Source organism: Amblyraja radiata, unplaced genomic scaffold, assembly GCF_010909765.2.
Source record: "Amblyraja radiata isolate CabotCenter1 unplaced genomic scaffold, sAmbRad1.1.pri S88, whole genome shotgun sequence".
NCBI lineage: Eukaryota > Metazoa > Chordata > Chondrichthyes > Rajiformes > Rajidae > Amblyraja > Amblyraja radiata.
In genome coordinates, this window is record NW_022630171.1 from 90715 (window position 1) to 110290 (window position 19576).

At 44.0% G+C, this 19576-nt stretch overlaps 1 protein-coding gene across 1 annotated transcript in view; it reads right to left on the bottom strand.

The window, feature by feature from the left end:
- Window positions 1–18368: 18368 nt before the first annotated feature.
- The window catches only part of LOC116969566 (zinc finger protein 34-like), a 32853-nt gene continuing 31645 nt past the window's right edge, over window positions 18369–19576 (bottom strand). The window contains exon 7 of the mRNA XM_033016405.1: window positions 18369–18373. Within this exon, the coding sequence (XP_032872296.1) occupies window positions 18369–18373 (5 nt within the window). The remainder of the gene's footprint in view (window positions 18374–19576) is intronic.

The window sequence follows — 19576 nt, forward strand, 5'->3', positions numbered from 1 at the left end:
GCATCAGACGCGCTGGTAACACGGGCAACCCAACTCGGGGAAGCATCATCAGACACAATAGCAAAGATAACAGGTAGAACAGAACCGCGAAACACACATGCAGTGCTGGAGTGAGGAAGGAACGGCAGAAGCTGGTTCACACTGCGGTTAGACACAAAATGCTGGAGTCACTCAGCGGGTCAGGAAACATCTCTGGAGAAAAGGAATAGGTGAAGTTTTGGGTCAAGACCATTTTGTGCTTCTTGGTGATCGGTGCCGGCTCTGATTTGTTCTGTATCTTGTCATGCCTCTAGTTTCCCTCTCCCCTGACCCTCAGTCTGAAGATGGGTCTCGACCTGAAACGTCACCTATTCCTTTTCTCCAGAGATGATGCCCGACCCACTGAGTTACTCCAGTGTTCAAGTGTTCAAGTGAGTTTATTGTCACGTGTCCCTGTATAGGACAATGAAATTCTTGCTTTGCTTAAGCACACAGAAAATAGTAGGCATTTACTACAAAACAGATAAATGTGTCCATATACCATGATATAAATATATACACACATGAATAAATAAACTGGTAGTGCAAATAACAGAAAGTGGTTGCTAATAATCAGAGTTTTGTCCGAGCCAGGTTTAATAGCCTGATGGCTGAGGGGAAGTAGCTATTCCTGAACCTGGTTGTTGTAGTCTTCAGGCTCCTGTACCTTCTACCTGAAGGTAGCAGGGAGATGAGTGTGTGGCCAGGATGGTGTGGGTCTTTGATGATACTGCCAGCCTTTTTGAGGCAGCGACTGCGATAAATCCCCTCGATGGAAGGAAGGTCAGAGCCGATGATGGACTGGGCAGTGTTTACTACAGTGTTTACTCCAGTGCTGTAGATAGATACAGAATGCTGGAGAAACTCAGTGGGTTATTATTATTTTTCTCTCTTTTGCACTAACTTGATGTGTGTATGTACTTATGCACTCCATGCCATTGGACTCTGACCCAGATCCGTCAAGGGACGACAGATGGCACAATGGGCTAAGTGTTCGGCTGGCAACCGGAAGGTGGCCGGTTCGAATCCCGCTTGGAGTGCATACTGTCGTTGTGTCCTTGGGCAAGACACTTCACCCACCTTTGCCTGTGTGTGTGGATGTAATTATGTGAAGCACTTTGGGGTCAATGCAAGTTGACTAAAAATGTGCTATATAAATAAAGACATTAAGGGTGTCTGTCTGTCCACCAGTCTCCCCACCTTAAGGGCCTGTCCCACTATACGAGTTTACCCAAGAGCTCTCCCGAGTTTAAAAAAAAAAAAGCAAACTCGTGGTAAGTACGTAGAATGTACGTAGCGGGTACGTTGGAGCTCGGGGCATCACTTTGCGGCTCATAACATAGAAACATAGAAACATAGACAATAGGTGCAGGAGTAGAGGCCATTCGGCCCTTCGAGCCTGCACCATTCGCCATTCAATATGATCATGGCTGATCATCCAACTCAGTATCCCGTACCTGCCTTCTCTCCATACCCTCTGATCCCCTTAGCCACAAGGGCCACATCTAACTCCCTCTTAAATATAGCCAATGAACTGGCCTCGACTACCCTCTGTGGCAGGGAGTTCCAGAGATTCACCACACTCTGTGTGAAAAAAGTTCTTCTCATCTCGGTTTTAAAGGATTTCCCCCTTATCCTTAAACTGTGACCCCTTGTCCTGGACTTCCCCAACATCGGGAGCAATTTTCCTGCATCTAGCCTGTCCAACCCCTGAAGAATTTTGTAAGTTTATATAAGATCCCCTCTCAATCTCCTAAATTCTAGAGAGTATAAACCAAGTCTATCCAGTCTTTCTTCATAAGACAGTCCTGACATCCCAGGAATCAGTCTGGTGAACCTTCTCTGCACTCCCTCTATGGCAATAATGTCCTTCCTCAGATTTGGGTGCTCGTGAAGTTTTTTCAACATGTTGAAAAATGTCCACGAGAGCCCCGAGTACCTACGAGCGGCTATTACCGTAATTCTCCGAGTTCCAATCAGGGGAAACTGGGGAGGGCTCTTGAATGACCTCATACAGTTTTTATTTTTGGTTTTTTTTTCCGTAAATGTTTTTTTATTAGATTTTTAAACAAATGTACAATTTACAAGGGAAGGCAGAAAGCTCAAACAATTAAAAAAACCACTTAAACAAAATTATCAAATTAAAATATTAACATTTGTATCTATAATATATTCAACCTCCTGCGGTGAAGAGGGTTCACAGAAGGCCTCTACAGTCCCCATGGACACCGCGTGTTCCCTCTCTAGGGACACGCGGGCACGGACGTAACCCCGGTAAAGGGACAGACAGCCGACCGCTGTGCCACCTTGAAGTAGGTTCATTGTGCAGCCATTGTCAAGTCAAACTGAAATGAAAGAACAGGTGCAGAGAAATGCTACAATTGAAATCACGAGACAGTGATTAAAGTTGGCGGAACCCCAGCCTGCCGAGTTCTGCCCGGGGGTCAAAATGGGCACACAGCACCAGAAGCCAGTGAAGAAGACACAAGAGACTTGCGGGCGGCAAAACTTGAACAGTAAATCAAAAGGACTGTCCGAAAAGACTGCCGCGAGAGCCAGAAAAGGCAAGCGGGACTGATTTTCTACAGACCCGGTTGGCAGCCGGCAAGGACTGAACTCTAAATGGACTGAGCCGAAGACTGCAGCCCCAGAGACTCTGTTTAACCCTTTAAAAGCTGAGAAACTTGTCTGGCTAACATGTTGATTGAGAAAGTTTGAAATATTGGTGGTGTTTGTTAACCAAGATGACAGGGTGATGATAGTGTTTGTTGTCTATGTAAAGTGCATCCTGCTTCATTGTGGGGTTAAGGGCTAATGTGAGCTAATTTCTAATACTTATATGCTATGTGTGGTGTTAGTTTAAATAATTGCATTTTTAAAAATATGATAAAATGTGTTAAAAAACAGTAAAGATTCATATGATATTAAGCTAAAAAATTGGTAACAGGAGTGGGCATTATTTGTATTTTTCATTTAATGAAATGTGAAAATTATTTAAAAAACAAAATGGCTGCTATGAGTTGGAATGTTAGATACATGTAATTTTCTGTTATTTATATTTGGTTACAGTAATGTGTATATTTTTTGCCTTTGTGTCTAAAGGTTTTTCACCTGATAAAGACCAAAACTGGTAAAGACCAAAACTGATAAAGACCAAAACTGATAAAGACCAAAACTGATAAAGACCAAAACTGATAAAGACCAAAACTGGTAAAGACCAAAACTGATAAAGACCAAAACTGGTAAAGACTAAAACTGATAAAAAAAAACTGCTAAAGACTAATCTGCCAAAATAAAAGAAGGAGAAAATAAAAGGTGGAAAAGAAGTGTTTGGTCTGAGTGAATCCAGTTCATCATTTCGGGCTAGATAAATCAAATCCCTTTCAAGCGGGGAATCTGCAAAAACATTAGAAGACTTGACAGCCATCTAACTGACATCCCAGGAATCAGTCTGGTGAACCTTCTCTGCACTCCCTCTATGGCAATAATGTCCTTCCTCAGATTTGGAGACCAAAACTACGCAATACTCCAGGTGTGGTCTCACCAAGACCCTGTACAACTGCAGTAGAACCTCCCTGCTCCTATACTCAAATCCTTTTACTATGAAAGCTAACATACCATTGGCTTTCTTCACTGCCTGCTGCACCTGCATGCCTACTTTCAATGACTGGTGTACCATGACACCCAGGTCTCGCTGCATCTCCCCTTTTGCTAGTCGGCCACCATTTAGATAATAGTCTGCTTTCCTGTTTTTGCCACCAAAATGGATAACCTCACATTTATCCACATTATCCTGCTCTTGAAAATTTCAGTACTTTATACATTTGAATAAAATCATATAACTTATCGAATAGTGAAATGCCAAGGAGAGGACGAAATGTGTAGGAAGGAACTGCAGGTACTGGTTTCAACCGATGATAGACACGAAATGCTGGAGTAACTCAGCGGGACAGGCAACATCTCTGGAGACAAGGAATGGGTGACGTTTCGGGTCGAGACCTTACTTCAGACTGAAGAAGGGTCTCGACCCGAAAAGTCACCCGTTCCTTCTCTCCAGAGTTGCTGCCTGTCCCGCTGAGTTACTCCAGCCCTTTGAGTCTATCTTTGTACATGTGGAGAGGATGTATCCACTAGCGGGAGAGTCTAGGATTCGAGGGCCATAGCTTCAGAATAATAGGAAGTACCTTTAGAAAGAAGATGAGGAGGAATTTCTTTTGTTAGAGGATGGTGAATCAGAACTTACAACAACCGGGACTTAGAAAAAGCCTCAAAGAGGCAACTGTACAATGTCTCAGTGTACTACTGCTATACTTAGCAATGTTACAACATTTTGAGATTTTAAAAATCAAGTCTGCAATTTATCCCATCAGATAAAGCATAAAAATAAGTTTAATTTGACACCTAATTCACTTTCATATCTCAAGTATTTAAAAAGTTATGGCCATTTTCATACTGGGAAATGAGCATCTTGTTCCCTATTGATTTTCTATGGACATAACAAAAAAGCTGTGATCGTGAACAGTCAAAAGCCCATAACTTTCTTAAAAATTAAGAGAACTGAATGAAATTTTCAGTTATCGTAGATTGAACCATTCTGAAACAAATATAAAATAATCTTACGTGGATGACCTGAAATTAAAGCATATAATTAGTTAGTTACCCAAGTGTAGCTAATTTCAAACTTCAATTACTAGATCTAAACATCTATCCATTTCTTAATAAATGATTAACATTTTTAAATAGCCTAAATGTCCAAATAATATTCACAAATAATTCACAATAAAACATGATTTTTAAATCTCATTTACATTAATTTATAGGCCAAATGGAAGGAATTTAGTGTTTAATTGCTGTAAATTAAAGTCCATTTAAATCAGCTTTCCAGTGGGTCCCTGTGAACGCGCTGGTTTAGAACGTTCACATTGCGGTAGATTTGTGCCCCAAATGCCCAGAAAAATACTGCGGGTTATAATGGGCCCAAAATGAGCTACTCGCAATATTAAACTTTGTATAAAGGGATCTTAAGAAGCCCTTTTTAATGTAAAAATATACAGCCTACCTTCTATTATTTGCTCTATGGGACCCTGCGGTTGCTGGTGGTCGCGGGTTTAGAGATTGATTTTTAAACTACTATAACTATTATACGAGGCCTTTAAAACTAATAATAGCTTTTGCGACGGGGTCTTCCAGCGATTTTTCGTTAATAATTAACTAGGCTGAACATCTTCGATTTGAACAGCCTAGAGAAAATCGCGTTTTAAACCCGCCCCCTCTAAACGGCGCCAAAATCGCGCACACCCGCAGCGGCAGATTTTCAGCGACGCTTCAGGTACGTTTTGCAACATACCTACTATACACTTGTACTGTATCTGAGATGCTTATCTATGGCGTATCTTAAGAGCTCCTCAAGGCTAAGTGCTTATGTATAGTGATACGAATTGAACTGTATACACAAATTAATTTCACTGTACTTGGTACATCTGACAAATAAACTTCCATAAAGTAAAGGAATTCACTGCCACCGAGGCTGTGGGGACTGTGTCAATGGATATTTTTAAAGCAGAGATCGACAGATTCTTGATTAGTTCAAGTTCAAGTTCAAGTGAGTTTATTGTCATGTGTCCCTGTATAGGACAATGAAATTCTTGCTTTGCTTAAGCACACAGAAAATAGTAGGCATTTACTACAAAACAGATAAATGTGTCCATATACCATGATATAAATATATACACACATGAATAAATAAACTGGTAGTGCAAATAACAGAAATTGGTTGCTAATAATCAGAGTTTTGTCCGAGCCAGGTTTAATAGCCTGATGGCTGAGGGGAAGTAGCTATTCCTGAACCTGGTTGTTGCAGTCTTCAGGCTCCTGTACCTTCTACCTGAAGGTAGCAGGGAGATGAGTGTGTGGCCAGGATGGTGTGGGTCTTTGATGATACTGCCAGCCTTTTTGAGGCAGCGACTGCGATAAATCCCCTCGATGGAAGGAAGGTCAGAGCCGATGATGGACTGGGCAGTGTTTACTACTTTTTGTAGTCTTTTCCTCTCCAGGGCGCTCAAATTGCCGAACCAAGCCACGATGCAACCGGTCAGCATGCTCTCGACTGTGCACCTGTAGAAGTTAGAGAGAGTCTTCCTTGACAATCCGACTCTCCGTAAACTTCTCAGGAAGTAGAGGCGCTGATGAGCTTTTTTGATAATTGCGTCAGTGTTCTCGGACCAGGAAAGATCTTCAGAGATGTGCACGCCCAGGAATTTGAAGTTCTTGACCCTTTCAACCATCGACCCGTTGATATAAATGGGGCGGGTGTCAGGGGTTACGGGGAGAAGGCAGGAGAATGGGGTTGAGAGGGAAAGATAGGTCAGCCATGATTGAGCGGTGGAGTAGATTTGATGGGCCGAATGGCCTAATGCTTCTCCTATAACTTCTGAAGGAAAGGAAGAACTGGTGCCTGATACTTAACATTGTAGACACAGTCCTGGACGGCAAAGTATGTTCACAGTTGTCATAATGCGCTTGCTTATCTGTCTGATCTAGAAACTTGTTCGGTGCGGTGACAGTGAGGATGTCCTCGGATTTTGAAAGTGAATGCGTCAGACAATTCATTTAAGGTATACGGGGCAGAGTAATATATACAAGGCTGCCGCAGTGTTTATAGAATTGCTCTGAATGTTGTTGTAACGAATGATCCAGCGATAAATGTGAGGTTCTCCATTTTGGTGGCAAAAACAGGAAAGCAGACTATTATCTAAATGGTGGCCGATTAGGAAAAGGGGAGATGCAGCGAGACCTGGGTGTCATGGTACACCAGTCATTGAAAGTAGGCATGCAGGTGCAGCAGGCAGTGAAGAAAGCCAATGGTATGTTAGCTTTCATAGCAAAAGGATTTGAGTCTAGGAGCAGGGAGGTTCTACTGCAGTTGTACAGGGTCTTGGTGAGACCACACCTGGAGTATTGCGTACAGTTTTGGTCTCCAAATCTGAGGAAGGACATTATTGCCATAGAGGGAGTGCAGAGAAGGTTCACCAGACTGATTCCTGGGATGTCAAGACTGTCTTATGAAGACAGACTGGATAGATTTGGTTTATACTCTCTAGAATTTAGGAGATTGAGAGGGGGACCTTATAGAAACTTACAACATTCTTAAGGGGTTGGACAGGCTAGATGCAGGAAGATTGCTCCCGATGTTGGGGAAGTCCAGGACAAGGGGTCACAGCTTAAGGATAAGGGGGAAATCCTTTAAAACCGAGATGAGAAGAACTTTTTTTCACACAGAGAGTGGTGAATCTGTGGAATTCTCTGCCACAGAGGGTAGTCGAGGCCAGTTCATTGGCTATATTTAAGAGGGAGTTAGATGTGGCCCTTGTGGCTAAGGGGATCCGAGGGTATGGAGAGAAGGCAGGTACGGGATACTGAGTTGGATGATCAGCCATGATCATATTGAATGGCGGTGCAGGCTCGAAGGGCCGAATGGCCTCTACTCCTGCACCTAATTTCTATGTTTCTATCATGTATGCAGCCCAGACCATCACACATGTCAACCTCCCCTCACGCTGCCTCGGCAAGGCCAGCAGCATCATCAAGGACGAGTCGCACCCTGGCCACTCCATCTTCTCCCCCCCCCCCCTCCCATCGGGCAAAAGGTGTAGGATTGTGAAAACGCTCACCTCCAGATTCAGTCTGAAGAGGGGTCTCGATCCTAAACGTCACCCATTCCTTCTCTCCAGAGATGCTGCCTGTCCCACTGAGTCACTCCAGCTTTTTGTGTCAATCCAGATTCAGGGGCAGTTTCTTCCCAGCTGTTATCAGGAAACTGAATCATCCTAACACAACCAGAGAGCGGTGTTGAACTTCTATCTACATCATTGGTGACCCTCGGACTATCTTTGATCGTACTTAACTGGCTTTGCTTTGCCCTAAACGTTATTCCCTTATCATGGACATTCTTGCCATAGAGGGAGTGCAGAGAAGGTTCACCAGACTGATTCCTGGGATGTCAGGACTGTCTTATGAAGAAAGACTGGATAGACTTGGTTTATACTCTCTAGAATTTAGGAGATTGAGAGGGGATCTTATAGAAACTTACAAAATTCTTAAGGGGTTGGACAGGCTAGATGCAGGAAGCTTGCTCCCGATGTTAGGGAAGTCCAGGACAAGGGGTCACAGCTTAAGGATAAGGGGGAAATCCTTTAAAACCGAGATGAGAAGAACTTTTTTCACACAGAGAGTGGTGAATCTCTGGAACTCCCTGCCACAGAGGGTAGTCGAGGCCAGTTCATTGGCTATATTTAAGAGGGAGTTAGATGTGGCCCTTGTGGCTAAGGGGGATCAGTGGGTATGGAGAGAAGGCAGGTACGGGATACTGAGTTGGATGATCAGCCATGATCATATTGAATGGCGAATGGTGCAGGCTCGAAGGGCCGAATGGCCCCTACTCCTGCACCTAATTTCTATGTTTCTATGTTTCTATGATACACAAAAATGCTGGAGAAACTCAGCGGGTGCAGCAGCATCTATGGAGCGAAGGGAATAGGCAACGTTTCGGGCCGAAACCCTTCTTCAGACTCTTAAACAATTCCCTTATCATGTATTTGTACACTGTACATGGCTTGATTGTAATCCTGTATTGACTTTCCGCTGACTGGTTAGCACGCAACAAATGTTTTTCACTGTACCTCGGAGCACGTGACAATAAACCAAACTGAAACTGAAACATTACTGTTCAAAAGGGAACTGCAGATGCTGGAATATCGAAGGTACACAAAATTGCTGGGGAAACTCAGCGGGTGCAGCAGCATCTATGGAGCGAAGGAAATAGGCGACGTTTCGGGCCGAAACCCTTCTTCAGACTGATGGGGGGTGGGGGGGAGAAGGAAGGAAAAGGGGAGGAGGAGGAGGAGCCCGAGGGCGGGCGGATGGGAGGGTGGGAGGAGACAGCTAGAGGGTTAAGGAAGGGGAGGAGACAGCACGGGCTAGCCAAATTGGGAGAATTCAATGTTAATGCCATAAGGACGCAAGGTCCCCAGACGGAATATGAGGTGCTGTTCCTCCAATTTCCGCTGTTGCTCACTCTGGCAATGGAGGAGACCCAGGACAGAGAGGTCGGATTGGGAATGGGAGGGGGAGTTGAAGTGCTGAGCCACCGGGAGGTCAGGTAGGTTATTGCGGACTGAGCGGAGGTTTTCGGCGAAACGATCGCCCAACCTACGCTTGGTCTCACCGATGTAGATCAGCTGAGATCTAGAGCAGCGGATGCAGTAGATGAGGTTGGAGGAGACACAGGTGAACCTTTGTCGCACCTGGAACGACTGCTTGGGTCCTTGAATGGAGTCGAGGGGGGAGGTGAAGGGACAGGTGTTGCATTTCTTGCGGTTGCAACGGAAAGTGCCCGGGGAGCGGGTGGTGCGGGAGGGAAGGGAAGAATTGACGAAGGAGTTGCGGAGGGAGCGGTCTTTGCGGAAGGCAGACATGGGGGGGGATGGGAAGATGTGGCGAGTGGTGGGGTCACGTTGGAGGTGGCGGAAATGGCGGAGGATTATGTGTTGTATTTGCCGGCTGGTGGGGTGAAAGGTGAGGACCAGAGGGACTCTGCCCTTGTTGCGTGTGCGGGGATGAGAAACATTACTGCTGTGATTGCAGGGTTTATACGAGTTTCTTGGGTGCAATCACACTATTACAATGCCCACCTCTACCAGGCTGCTGATACACCAGCGCTCCCACAGCAATGCCCATCTGACCCCTTTTATACTGAAGCAAAGCACCACAAATTAGGCACTGTAATTTTCACTGTTGGAGTTTGTACATTCTCCCTGTGACCGCGTGGGGTTTCTCCAGGAGCTCTGATTTCCTCCCACACTCCAAAGTCGCACAGGTTTGTAGGTTAATAGAATAGAATAGAATAGAATCTTTAATTGCCACGCAACCAGGGTTGGTGGTATTTGGGTTCGGTACATGATGGTACACTGCTTTTGTTACATACCACTAATAACACAGATCACCGTAATAAAGGGCATCCATACCACATCACAAATCACAAATCTCACCAACAATACATAGTGCAAAAGAACAAACAAAGACCATAGACAAGACACTGTATACATCAAAAGTCATATTATTGTCTGATTATTGGACGGAATTGAGAGTTCTTATTGCTGAGGGGAAGAAACTGTTTTTAAAGCGGGTGGTTTTAGTAGCAAGTGACCTGAGGCGCCTCCCCGAAGGGAGAGACTGAAAAAGGTGATTTGCTGGATGGGAGTGGTCCGAGATGATCTTTTTTGCCCGTTGTGAGGTACGTTGGAGATAACTTGAATGGATTGAGGGGAGGGGGGAGTTGATGATCCTGGAGGCCTTGGAGACAATGCGTTGTATTCTGTGTAGTGAGTGACTATCGGTGTTACCGTACCAGACTGTGATTGAGGAGGTGATGATGCTTTCAATGATTGATTGATAGAAACGGACCAGGAGGTGTTTATCGACTCTGAACTTTTTGAGCTGTCTGAGGAAATATAGGCGTTGTTGACCTTTCTTGATGACGTGGTCTGCATTGATGTGCCATTTTAGATTATTGGAGATATAGGTGCCTAGAAACTTAAATGAGTTCGTGGAGGTTATGGGGTGAGAGTTGACATGGACCGGGGGTTTGTGGTTTTGATTGCGTCTGAAATCTATGATGATTTCTAAGGTTTTTGAAGTATTAAGCTGGAGGTTGTTGTCTGCGCACCATTTGACTGGCATCAGTGAAGGTTATACATTGTCCCTAGTGTGTAGGAGAGTGCTGGTGTCATGATTCTTGAAGATAGCGGATTCTTGAAGAATCTCTTGAAGATAGCCAGGGGATAGAAAGATAGAAACATAGAAATTAGGTGCAGGAGTAGATGGTTTATGCATGCAACCTATAATGTAGTTACCTCATCACCACTAACCACGCCCCATCATATTAGTATAACTGTAGTATCCTCCCTATGTTCCTCCCACTAGGTCCCGGTACCGCCTGAAGGCTGGATGCAGTCAGTGCTGGGACGTGTGTGCCACGTGCTATATTAAACTCCTAGTAAAGGTTACAGTGTGTGAGCTATCACTCCTTTACAGTGCAGCCAACCTGATTGTTTTGAAGCTAGGTAATTGATTCTGAAGGTCATTAATCAAGCGGGAACGACAAAGCTAATCCCTGAAAGCACGAGCTGGGATTTCTGCTAACCTGTGCCTCTTCATTGCAACGTAGGCTGTACACCAAGACACATTGCCTTCAGTTTGATTTAGTTTAGTTTAGAACAAGGGTTCCCAACCTGGAGTAGATTTACCCAAAGGGGGGTAAATTTGTTGATTTTGGATTTGTACATATTTTTTCTCATTACATAGAAACATAGAAATAGAAACATAGAAATTAGGTGCAGGAGTAGGCCATTCGGCCCTTCGAGCCTGCACCGCCATTCAATATGATCATGGCTGATCATCCAACTCAGTATCCCGTACCTGCCTTCTCTCCATACCCTCTGATCCCCTTAGCCACAAGGGCCACATCTAACTCCCTCTTAAATATAGCCAATGAACTGGCCTCGACTACCCTCTGTGGCAGGGAGTTCCAGAGATTCACCACTCTCTGTGTGAAAAAAGTTCTTCTCATCTCGGTTTTAAATGATTTCCCCCTTATCCTTAAGCTGTGACCCCTTGTCCTGGACTTCCCCAACATCGGGAGCAATCTTCCTGCATCTAGCCTGTCTGGGGATATGGGGAGAAGGCAGGAATGGGGCACTGGGGATTGTGGATGATCAGCCATGATCACATTGAATGGCGGTGCTGGCTTGAAGAGTCAAATGGCCTATTCCTGCACCTATTGCCTTTTCTAAACTTAACTAAACTAACACAGGGCTTTAACCAATGGCACTGCTGCAGATATTCTCAGGTGCGGCATGGTGGTGCAGTGGTAGAGTTGCTGCCTTACAGTGCCAGAGACCCGGGTTCGATCCTGAACATGGGATGCTGTCAGTCTGGAGTTTGTATGTTGTTCTCCCAGTGACCTTGTGTGTGTTTCTCCGAGATCTTCAGTTTCCTCCCACACTCCAAATTAACTCCAGGTTAATTTGGCTTTGGTAAAAATTGTAAATTATCCCTAGTGTGTGTGGGATAGTGCCAGTGTGCGGGGATCAGTGGTCGGCGCGAAATCGGTGGGCAGAATGGCCTGAATCTCCAAACTAAACTACAAACATTAAATCGCAATCCTCAGGGAGGCCCAGTATGATTTGTAATCAGCTTGAACCTACTGTGCTTAATGATAGGTATATGGATGGGAAAGGAATGGTGGGTTATGGTCTGAGCGCAGGTAGATGGGACTAGGGGAGAATACGTGTTCGGCACGGACTAGAAGGGCCGAGATGGCCTGTTTCCGTGCTGGAATTGTTATATGGTTATATGGTTTGAGTCTGAAGAAGGGTCTCGACCAGAAACGTCACCCATTCCTTCTCTCCAGAGATGCTGCCTGTCCTGCTGAGTTAACCATAATAACCATATAACAATGACAGCACGGAAACAGGCCATCTCGACCCTTCTAGTCCGTGCCGAACACATAATCTCCCCTAGTCCCATATACCTGCGTTCAGACCATAACCCTCCATTCCTTTCCCATCCATATAACTATCCAATTAATTTTTAAATGATAAAAACGAACCTGCCTCCACCACCTTCACTGGAAGCTCATTCCACACAGCTACCACTCTCTGAGTAAAGAAGTTCCCCCTCATGTTACCCCTAAACTTCAGTCCCTTAATTCTCAAGTCATGTCCCCTTGTTTGAATCTTCCCTACTCTCAGTGGGAAAAGCTTTTCCACGTCAACTCTGTCTATCCCTCTCATCATTTTAAAAAACCTCTATCAAGTCCCCCCTTAACCTTCTGCGCTCCAAAGAATAAAGCCCTAACTTGTTCAACCTTTCTCTGTAACTTAGTTGCTGAAACCCAGGCAACATTCTAGTAAATCGAGTTACTCCAGCTTTTTGTCTATCTTCGGTTTAAACCAGCATCTGCAGTTCCGCCTTCCATATTTAATGGTCTGTTGCTTAGTGAAAGGTGATCACTTCTGCCCTACTCCGACTACATTGCCTCAAAGCAATATCGATCCATTTCTGTAATGAGTCGACTTGAACACACATCGAGAACACATGTTTATAAAATCTACATATAGCAAGGATCTTCAGTCATCACATCTCCAAGCTTCTACTCATTCTAACCGGAGTAAGCAGGCTCTTGATAATATGAAGCACCTACTGGCTGAGTCACTACTAACAACACTAAAATTGGCTAAAAGGTACACAAAAATGCACCTGCATTCCAAAACTTAGCACAGTGGCGTTGTACTGAATGGGGCTTCCTGCTGGATCCAATGTCATTTGTGGCGAGGGGACTTTGTAGAAACATAGAAACATAGAAATTAGGTGCAGGAGTAGGCCATTCGGCCCTTCGAGCCTGCACCGCCATTCAATATGATCATGGCTGATCATCCAACTCAGTATCCCGTACCTGCCTTCTCTCCATACCCCCTGATCCCTTTAGCCACAAGGGCCACATCTAACTCCCTCTTAAATATAGCCAATGAACTGGCCTCGACTACCCTCTGTGGCAGAGAGTTCCAGAGATTCACCACTCTCTGTGTGAAAAAAGTTCTTCTCATCTCGGTTTTAAAGGATTTCCCCCCTTATCCTTAAGCTGTGACCCCTTGTCCTGGGCTTCCCCAACATCGGGAGCAATCTTCCTGCATCTAGCCTGTCCAACCCCTTAAGAATTTTGTACGTTTCTATAAGATCCCCTCTCAATCTCCTAAATTCTAGAGAGTATAAACCAAGTCTATCCAGTCTTTCTTCATAAGACAGTCCTGACATCCCAGGAATCAGTCTGGTGAACCTTCTCTGCACTCCCTCCATGGCAATAATGTACGTAGAACGTACAAACTCCAAACGGACAGCACCCGTGGTCAGGATCGACCCCGGGTCTCTGGCGCTGTAAGACAGCAACTCTATCATTGCACCAGCGTGCCACCCAGTTCCTCGCTGTCAAGACATAGGGAGTCGACCGCCAGATATTCTCGGCAATGTGCACTGATTTAAAATTGATGGAGTTACCTTGTAACATAATTTTTAGTTTGATGTTTTAAAATATTATTAACCCTGGAGCTTTGGAGGACATGTTGACATTGCTTCCACAATGAAATTGAGCAATTTGTCAATGGGGCTGATCCGATCCGATGGCATGGGCCATAATAAAATTAGCCCTTAATTAGCGTGCAGAATTGCTGGTGATGTATACGAAAAGGACTCTTCTCATAATAATTGGCTTATAACCATATAACCATATAACAATTACAGCACGGAAACAGGCCATCTCGGCCCTACAAGTCCGTGCCGAACAATTTATTTCCCTTAGTCCCACCTGCCTGCACTCATACCATAACCCTTCATTCCCTTCTCATCCATATGCCTATCCAATTTATTCTTAAATGATACCAACGAACCTGCCGCCACCACTTCCACTGGAAGCTCATTCCACACCGCTACCACTCTCTGAGTAAAGAAGTTCCCCCTCATGTTACCCCTAAACTTCTGTCCCTTAATTCTGAAGTCATGTCCTCTTGTTTGAATCTTCCCTATTCTCAAAGGGAAAAGCTTGATCACATCAACTCTGTCTATCCCTCTCATCGTTTTAAAGACCTCTATCAAGTCCCCCCCTTAACCTTCTGCGCTCCAGAGAATAAAGACCTAACTTATTCAACCTATCTCTGTAACTTAGTTGTTGAAACCCAGGCAACATTCTAGTAAATCTCCTCTGTACTCTCTCTATTTTGTTGACATCCTTCCTATAATTGGGCGACCAAAATTGTACACCATACTCCAGATTTGGTCTCACCAATGCCTTGTACAATTTTAACATTACATCCCATCTTCTATATTCAATGCTCTGATTTATAAAGGCTAGCACACCAAAAGCTTTCTTTACCACCCTATCTATATGAGATTCCACCTTCAAGGAACTATGCACGGTTATTCCCAGATCCCTCTGTTCAACTGTATTCTTCAATTCCCTACCATTTATCATGTACGTCCTATTTTGATTTGTCCTGCCAAGGTGTAACACCTCACATTTATCAGCATTAAACTCCATCTGCCATCTTTCAGCCATTTTTCCAAATGGCCTTAATCTTAACTAAAGATTGACACTATGAGCAATGCTTGTGATTACTTAGTTATATTTAATAGATAATCAAAGCAGGAATAAGGTGACAGCCTCCAAGAGTTAGTTTAGTTTAGAGATACAGCGTGGAAACAGGCCCTTCGGCCCACCGGGCCCACACCAACCAGCGATCCCTGCACAGTAACACCACCCTACACACATTAGGGGCAATTTACATTGATATTGATACCAAGCCAATGAACCTACAAACCTGTACGTCTTTGGAATGTGGGAGGAAACCGAAGATCGAGATTATACAGGCTACATTTTGTATTGGCTCTTCTAACCTGACACATATGTTTGTTAATTGAGCTTAGTTAATGAATAACATAACCATATAACCATATAACAATTACAGCACGGAAACAAGCCATCTCGGCCCTTCTAGTCCGTGCCGAACAATTTTTTTCCCTTAGTCCCACCTGCCTGCACTCATACCATAACCCTCCATTCCCTTCTCATCCATATGCCTTTCCAATTTATTCTTAAATGATACCAACGAACCTGCCGCCACCACTTCCACTGGAAGCTCATTCCACACCGCTACCACTCTCTGAGTAAAGAAGTTCCCCCTCATGTTACCCCTAAACTTCTGTCCCTTAATTCTGAAGTCATGTCCCCTTGTTTGAATCTTCCCTACTCTCAAAGGGAAAAGCTTGATCACATCAACTCTGTCTATCCCTCTCATCATTTTAAAGACCTCTATCAAGTCCCCCCTTAACCTTCTGCGCTCCAGAGAATAAAGACCTAACTAACATAAGTGAATGAATCAGTAAAACAATTATTTGCTTAGACCTAGATTGATTTATTATATTACAATTTAAAGGGTTCTCAACGTCGGGCATATTGACCAAAGAATTGTTGATAAATGCAGCTTAATTTTTAATTGATATTATTTTTTAATTAATAAAAAAGCTCAGGCCATGACAGAGATTACTTGATGGGCAGAGATAAATATTCAAGGAAGTGTTCAAGGCTCCTGAAGAATGTAAACACTCTATTACTGTTAGATGGAATAGAGAGTGTGGAACTAATGTGGCCATCCGGGGTTCTTTACTTAAGGGCCTGTCCCACTTGGGCGTTATTTGCGTGTCACGCAGATGGAGCGCGAAGATTTTGTACATCCCAAAATCCTAGGGCGCAGCGAGCGACCACGCGTCACTGCCTACGTCACCACGCACCAAGCGCGCATCACGTGCGCGCCATGACGCGAGTGTCGTGCATCGTGACGCGTAAATGATGTTGCGTAAATGACGCGCAAATGACGCCCAAGTGGGACAGGCCCTTTACCGAATAGTGAAAGGCCTGGATAGAGTGGATGTGGAGAGGATGTTTCCATCAGTGGGAGAGTCTAGGACCAGAGGACACAAACCTCATAATAAAAGGACAGACCTTTAGAAAGGCAATGAGGAGGAATTTATTCAATCAGAAGGTGGTTTTAGTTTTTAGTTTTAGAGATACAGCACGGAAACAGGCCCTTCGGCCCACCGAGACCGTACCGACCAGCGATTCCCGCACTTTAACGCTATCCTGCTCACACTAGGGACAATTTACACTGATACCAGGCCAATTAACCTACAAACCTGTACGTCTTTGGAGCGTGGGTGGAAACCGAAGACCTCGGAGAAAACCCACGTAGGTCACGGGGAGAACGTACAAACTCCGTACAGACAGCACCCGTAGTTGGGATCGAACCCAGGTCTCTGGCGCTGCAAGCGCTGTAAGGCAGCAACTCTACCGCAGCGCCACCCTTGCCAGAATTCATTAATTCCTAGTGGAAGCTTGTTAACCTTGACAGCAAGGAACTACCTGAGAAGAAGATCATATGCCAGCTACAGAAGTCAAGAGGTCAGGGCCCCGTGCTTGGTAAGCGCTCATCATATGCGCTAACCCACTCATTCAGGAATCATTATTGTAAAACCTTCCTCTGGACCCTCTCCTTACACAGCAAGTCAGCTAAAGAACAACGTTGTCTTCACTTATTGTTGAGAGTCTTAGTTCCACAGAGCATTATTTCACTGAAGCGAGGCTTCCAGCTGAATGGACTGTGTGATGAGAGCATGTCTCAATTGTTTTATCGGAAACCAGAGGCCTTAATGAAAGAAGCTAGATAAAAAATGCTGGAGAACGAAACGTGCTATTCCTACGCCACCGTCTGAGGAAGGCAGGCAAGGCAATGGCATAACTTTATTTATAGCACATTTCATACACGGACAGACTCAAGTGCTTTCACATAAAAACAGTTGTCATACAAATAAATGAAGATAATAAAATGAAATAAAATAGAAGACTAAAGAAAAGAAAGCAAAATTAAAAATGCATTACAAAAGTGCAAAAGTTAAAAGTGCAATGTAGTTAAGATTTAGCTGAAAAGCTAAAGTAAACATAAAAGTTTTCAGTCTTGTTTTAAAAGTGGTCAAAGTTGAGGCAAGTCTTAAATCTTCAGGAAGTTTATTCCAGCTATTTGTTGCATAGTAACTAAATCCTGGTTTCGACCCAAATCGTGCCTATTTCCTTCGCTCCATAGATGCTACCTCTCCCGCTGAGTTTCTCCAGCATTTTTATCTACCTTCGATTTTCCAGCATCTGCAGTTCCTTCTTAAGCCTTACTGAAAGAAACATGCAGTGGGAGCAACACTTCACGTATGGTGAAGGTGAGGAAGAATTTTCCTCTCTCAGGGGTTATAATCTTTTATATTTTACATCCACGAGAGCGGTGTGTGCATTGAATATATTTGAGGCTGGGATAGGTAAATGGTTTAGACATCATGTTTTCATTTGGGCAGCTCAACAACCAGCGGTATGAATATTGACTTCTCTAACTTCAAGTCACCCTTGCTTTCCCTCTCTCTCTGTCCCTCCCCATCCGAGTTTTCCGATTAGTTCACTGTCCTCCTGATTCATGTCATCGTTTGCATGCCTCGTTTGTCACCTTCCCCTCAGCCAGCAATGAACCATCGTACATCTGCTGGATCCACCGCCTGCTTAGATCTGTCGTTTTCGCACCTTGCGTGCGCTTCGTACCCTTCCTATAACTCCAGCCCCCCCTCTTCCCTGACTCCCCTGACTCTCAGGCTGAGGAAGGGTCTCGACCCGAAACTGAGTTATTCCAGCGCTTTTGTGTCTGAATTGTTTAGGCTGCAGGGGACGCAAGGGGCGTAGGGATAGAGCAGGAACATAGAAACATAGAAATTAGGTGCAGGAGTAGGCCATTCGGCCCTTCGAGCCGGCACCATTCGCCATTCAATATGATCATGGCTGATCATCCAACTCAGTATCCTGTACCTGCCTTCTCTCCATACCCCTCTGATCCCCTTAGCCACAAGGGCCACATCTAACTCCCTCTTAAATATAGCCAATGAACTGGCCTCGACTACCCTCTGTGGCAGGGAGTTCCAGAGATTCACCACTCTCTGTGTGAAAAAAGTTCTTCTCATCTCGGTTTTAAAGGATTTCCCCCTTATCCTTAAGCTGTGACCCCTTGTCCTGGACTTCCCCAACATCGGGAACAATCTTCCTGCATCTAGCCTGTCCAACCCCTTAAGAATTTTGTAAGTTTCTATAAGATCCTCTCTCAATCTCCTAAATTCTAGCGAGTATAAACCAAGTCTATCCAGTCTTTCTTCATAAGACAGTCCTGACATCCCAGGAATCAGTCTGGTGAACCTTCTCTGTACTCCCTCTATGGCAATAATGTCCTTCCTCAGATTAGGAGACCAAAACTGTACGCAATACTCCAGGTGTGGGGACGTAGGGATAGAGCAGGAACTTGGATGCAACGCTAACCATCAGCTCAGCTATGTAGCAATGTTACAAAATTTTGAAATGTATAAAATCAAGTCTGTAATTTATCCCATCAGATAAAGCATAAAAAGAAGTTTAATTTGACACCTAATTCACTTTCATATCTCATGTATTTAAAACGTTATGGCCATTTTCATACCTGGGAAATGAGCATCTTGTTCCTATTGATTTTCTATGGATCGTAACAAAAAAGCTGTGATCGTGAACAGTCAAAAGCCCATAACTTTCTTAAAATTAAGAGAACTGAATGAAATTTTCAGTTATCGTAGATTGAAGCATCTGAAACAAATATAAAATAATCTTACTTGGATGACCTGAAATTAAAGCATATAATTAGTTAGTTACCCAAGTGTAGCTAATTTCAAACTTCAATTACTAGATCTAATCATTTCTATCCATTTCTTAATCAATGATTAACTTTTTAAATAGCCTAAATGTCCAATAATATTCATAAATAATTCACAATAAACATGATTTTTAAATCTAATTTACATTAATTTATAGGACCAAATGGAAGGAATTTAGTGTTAATTGCTG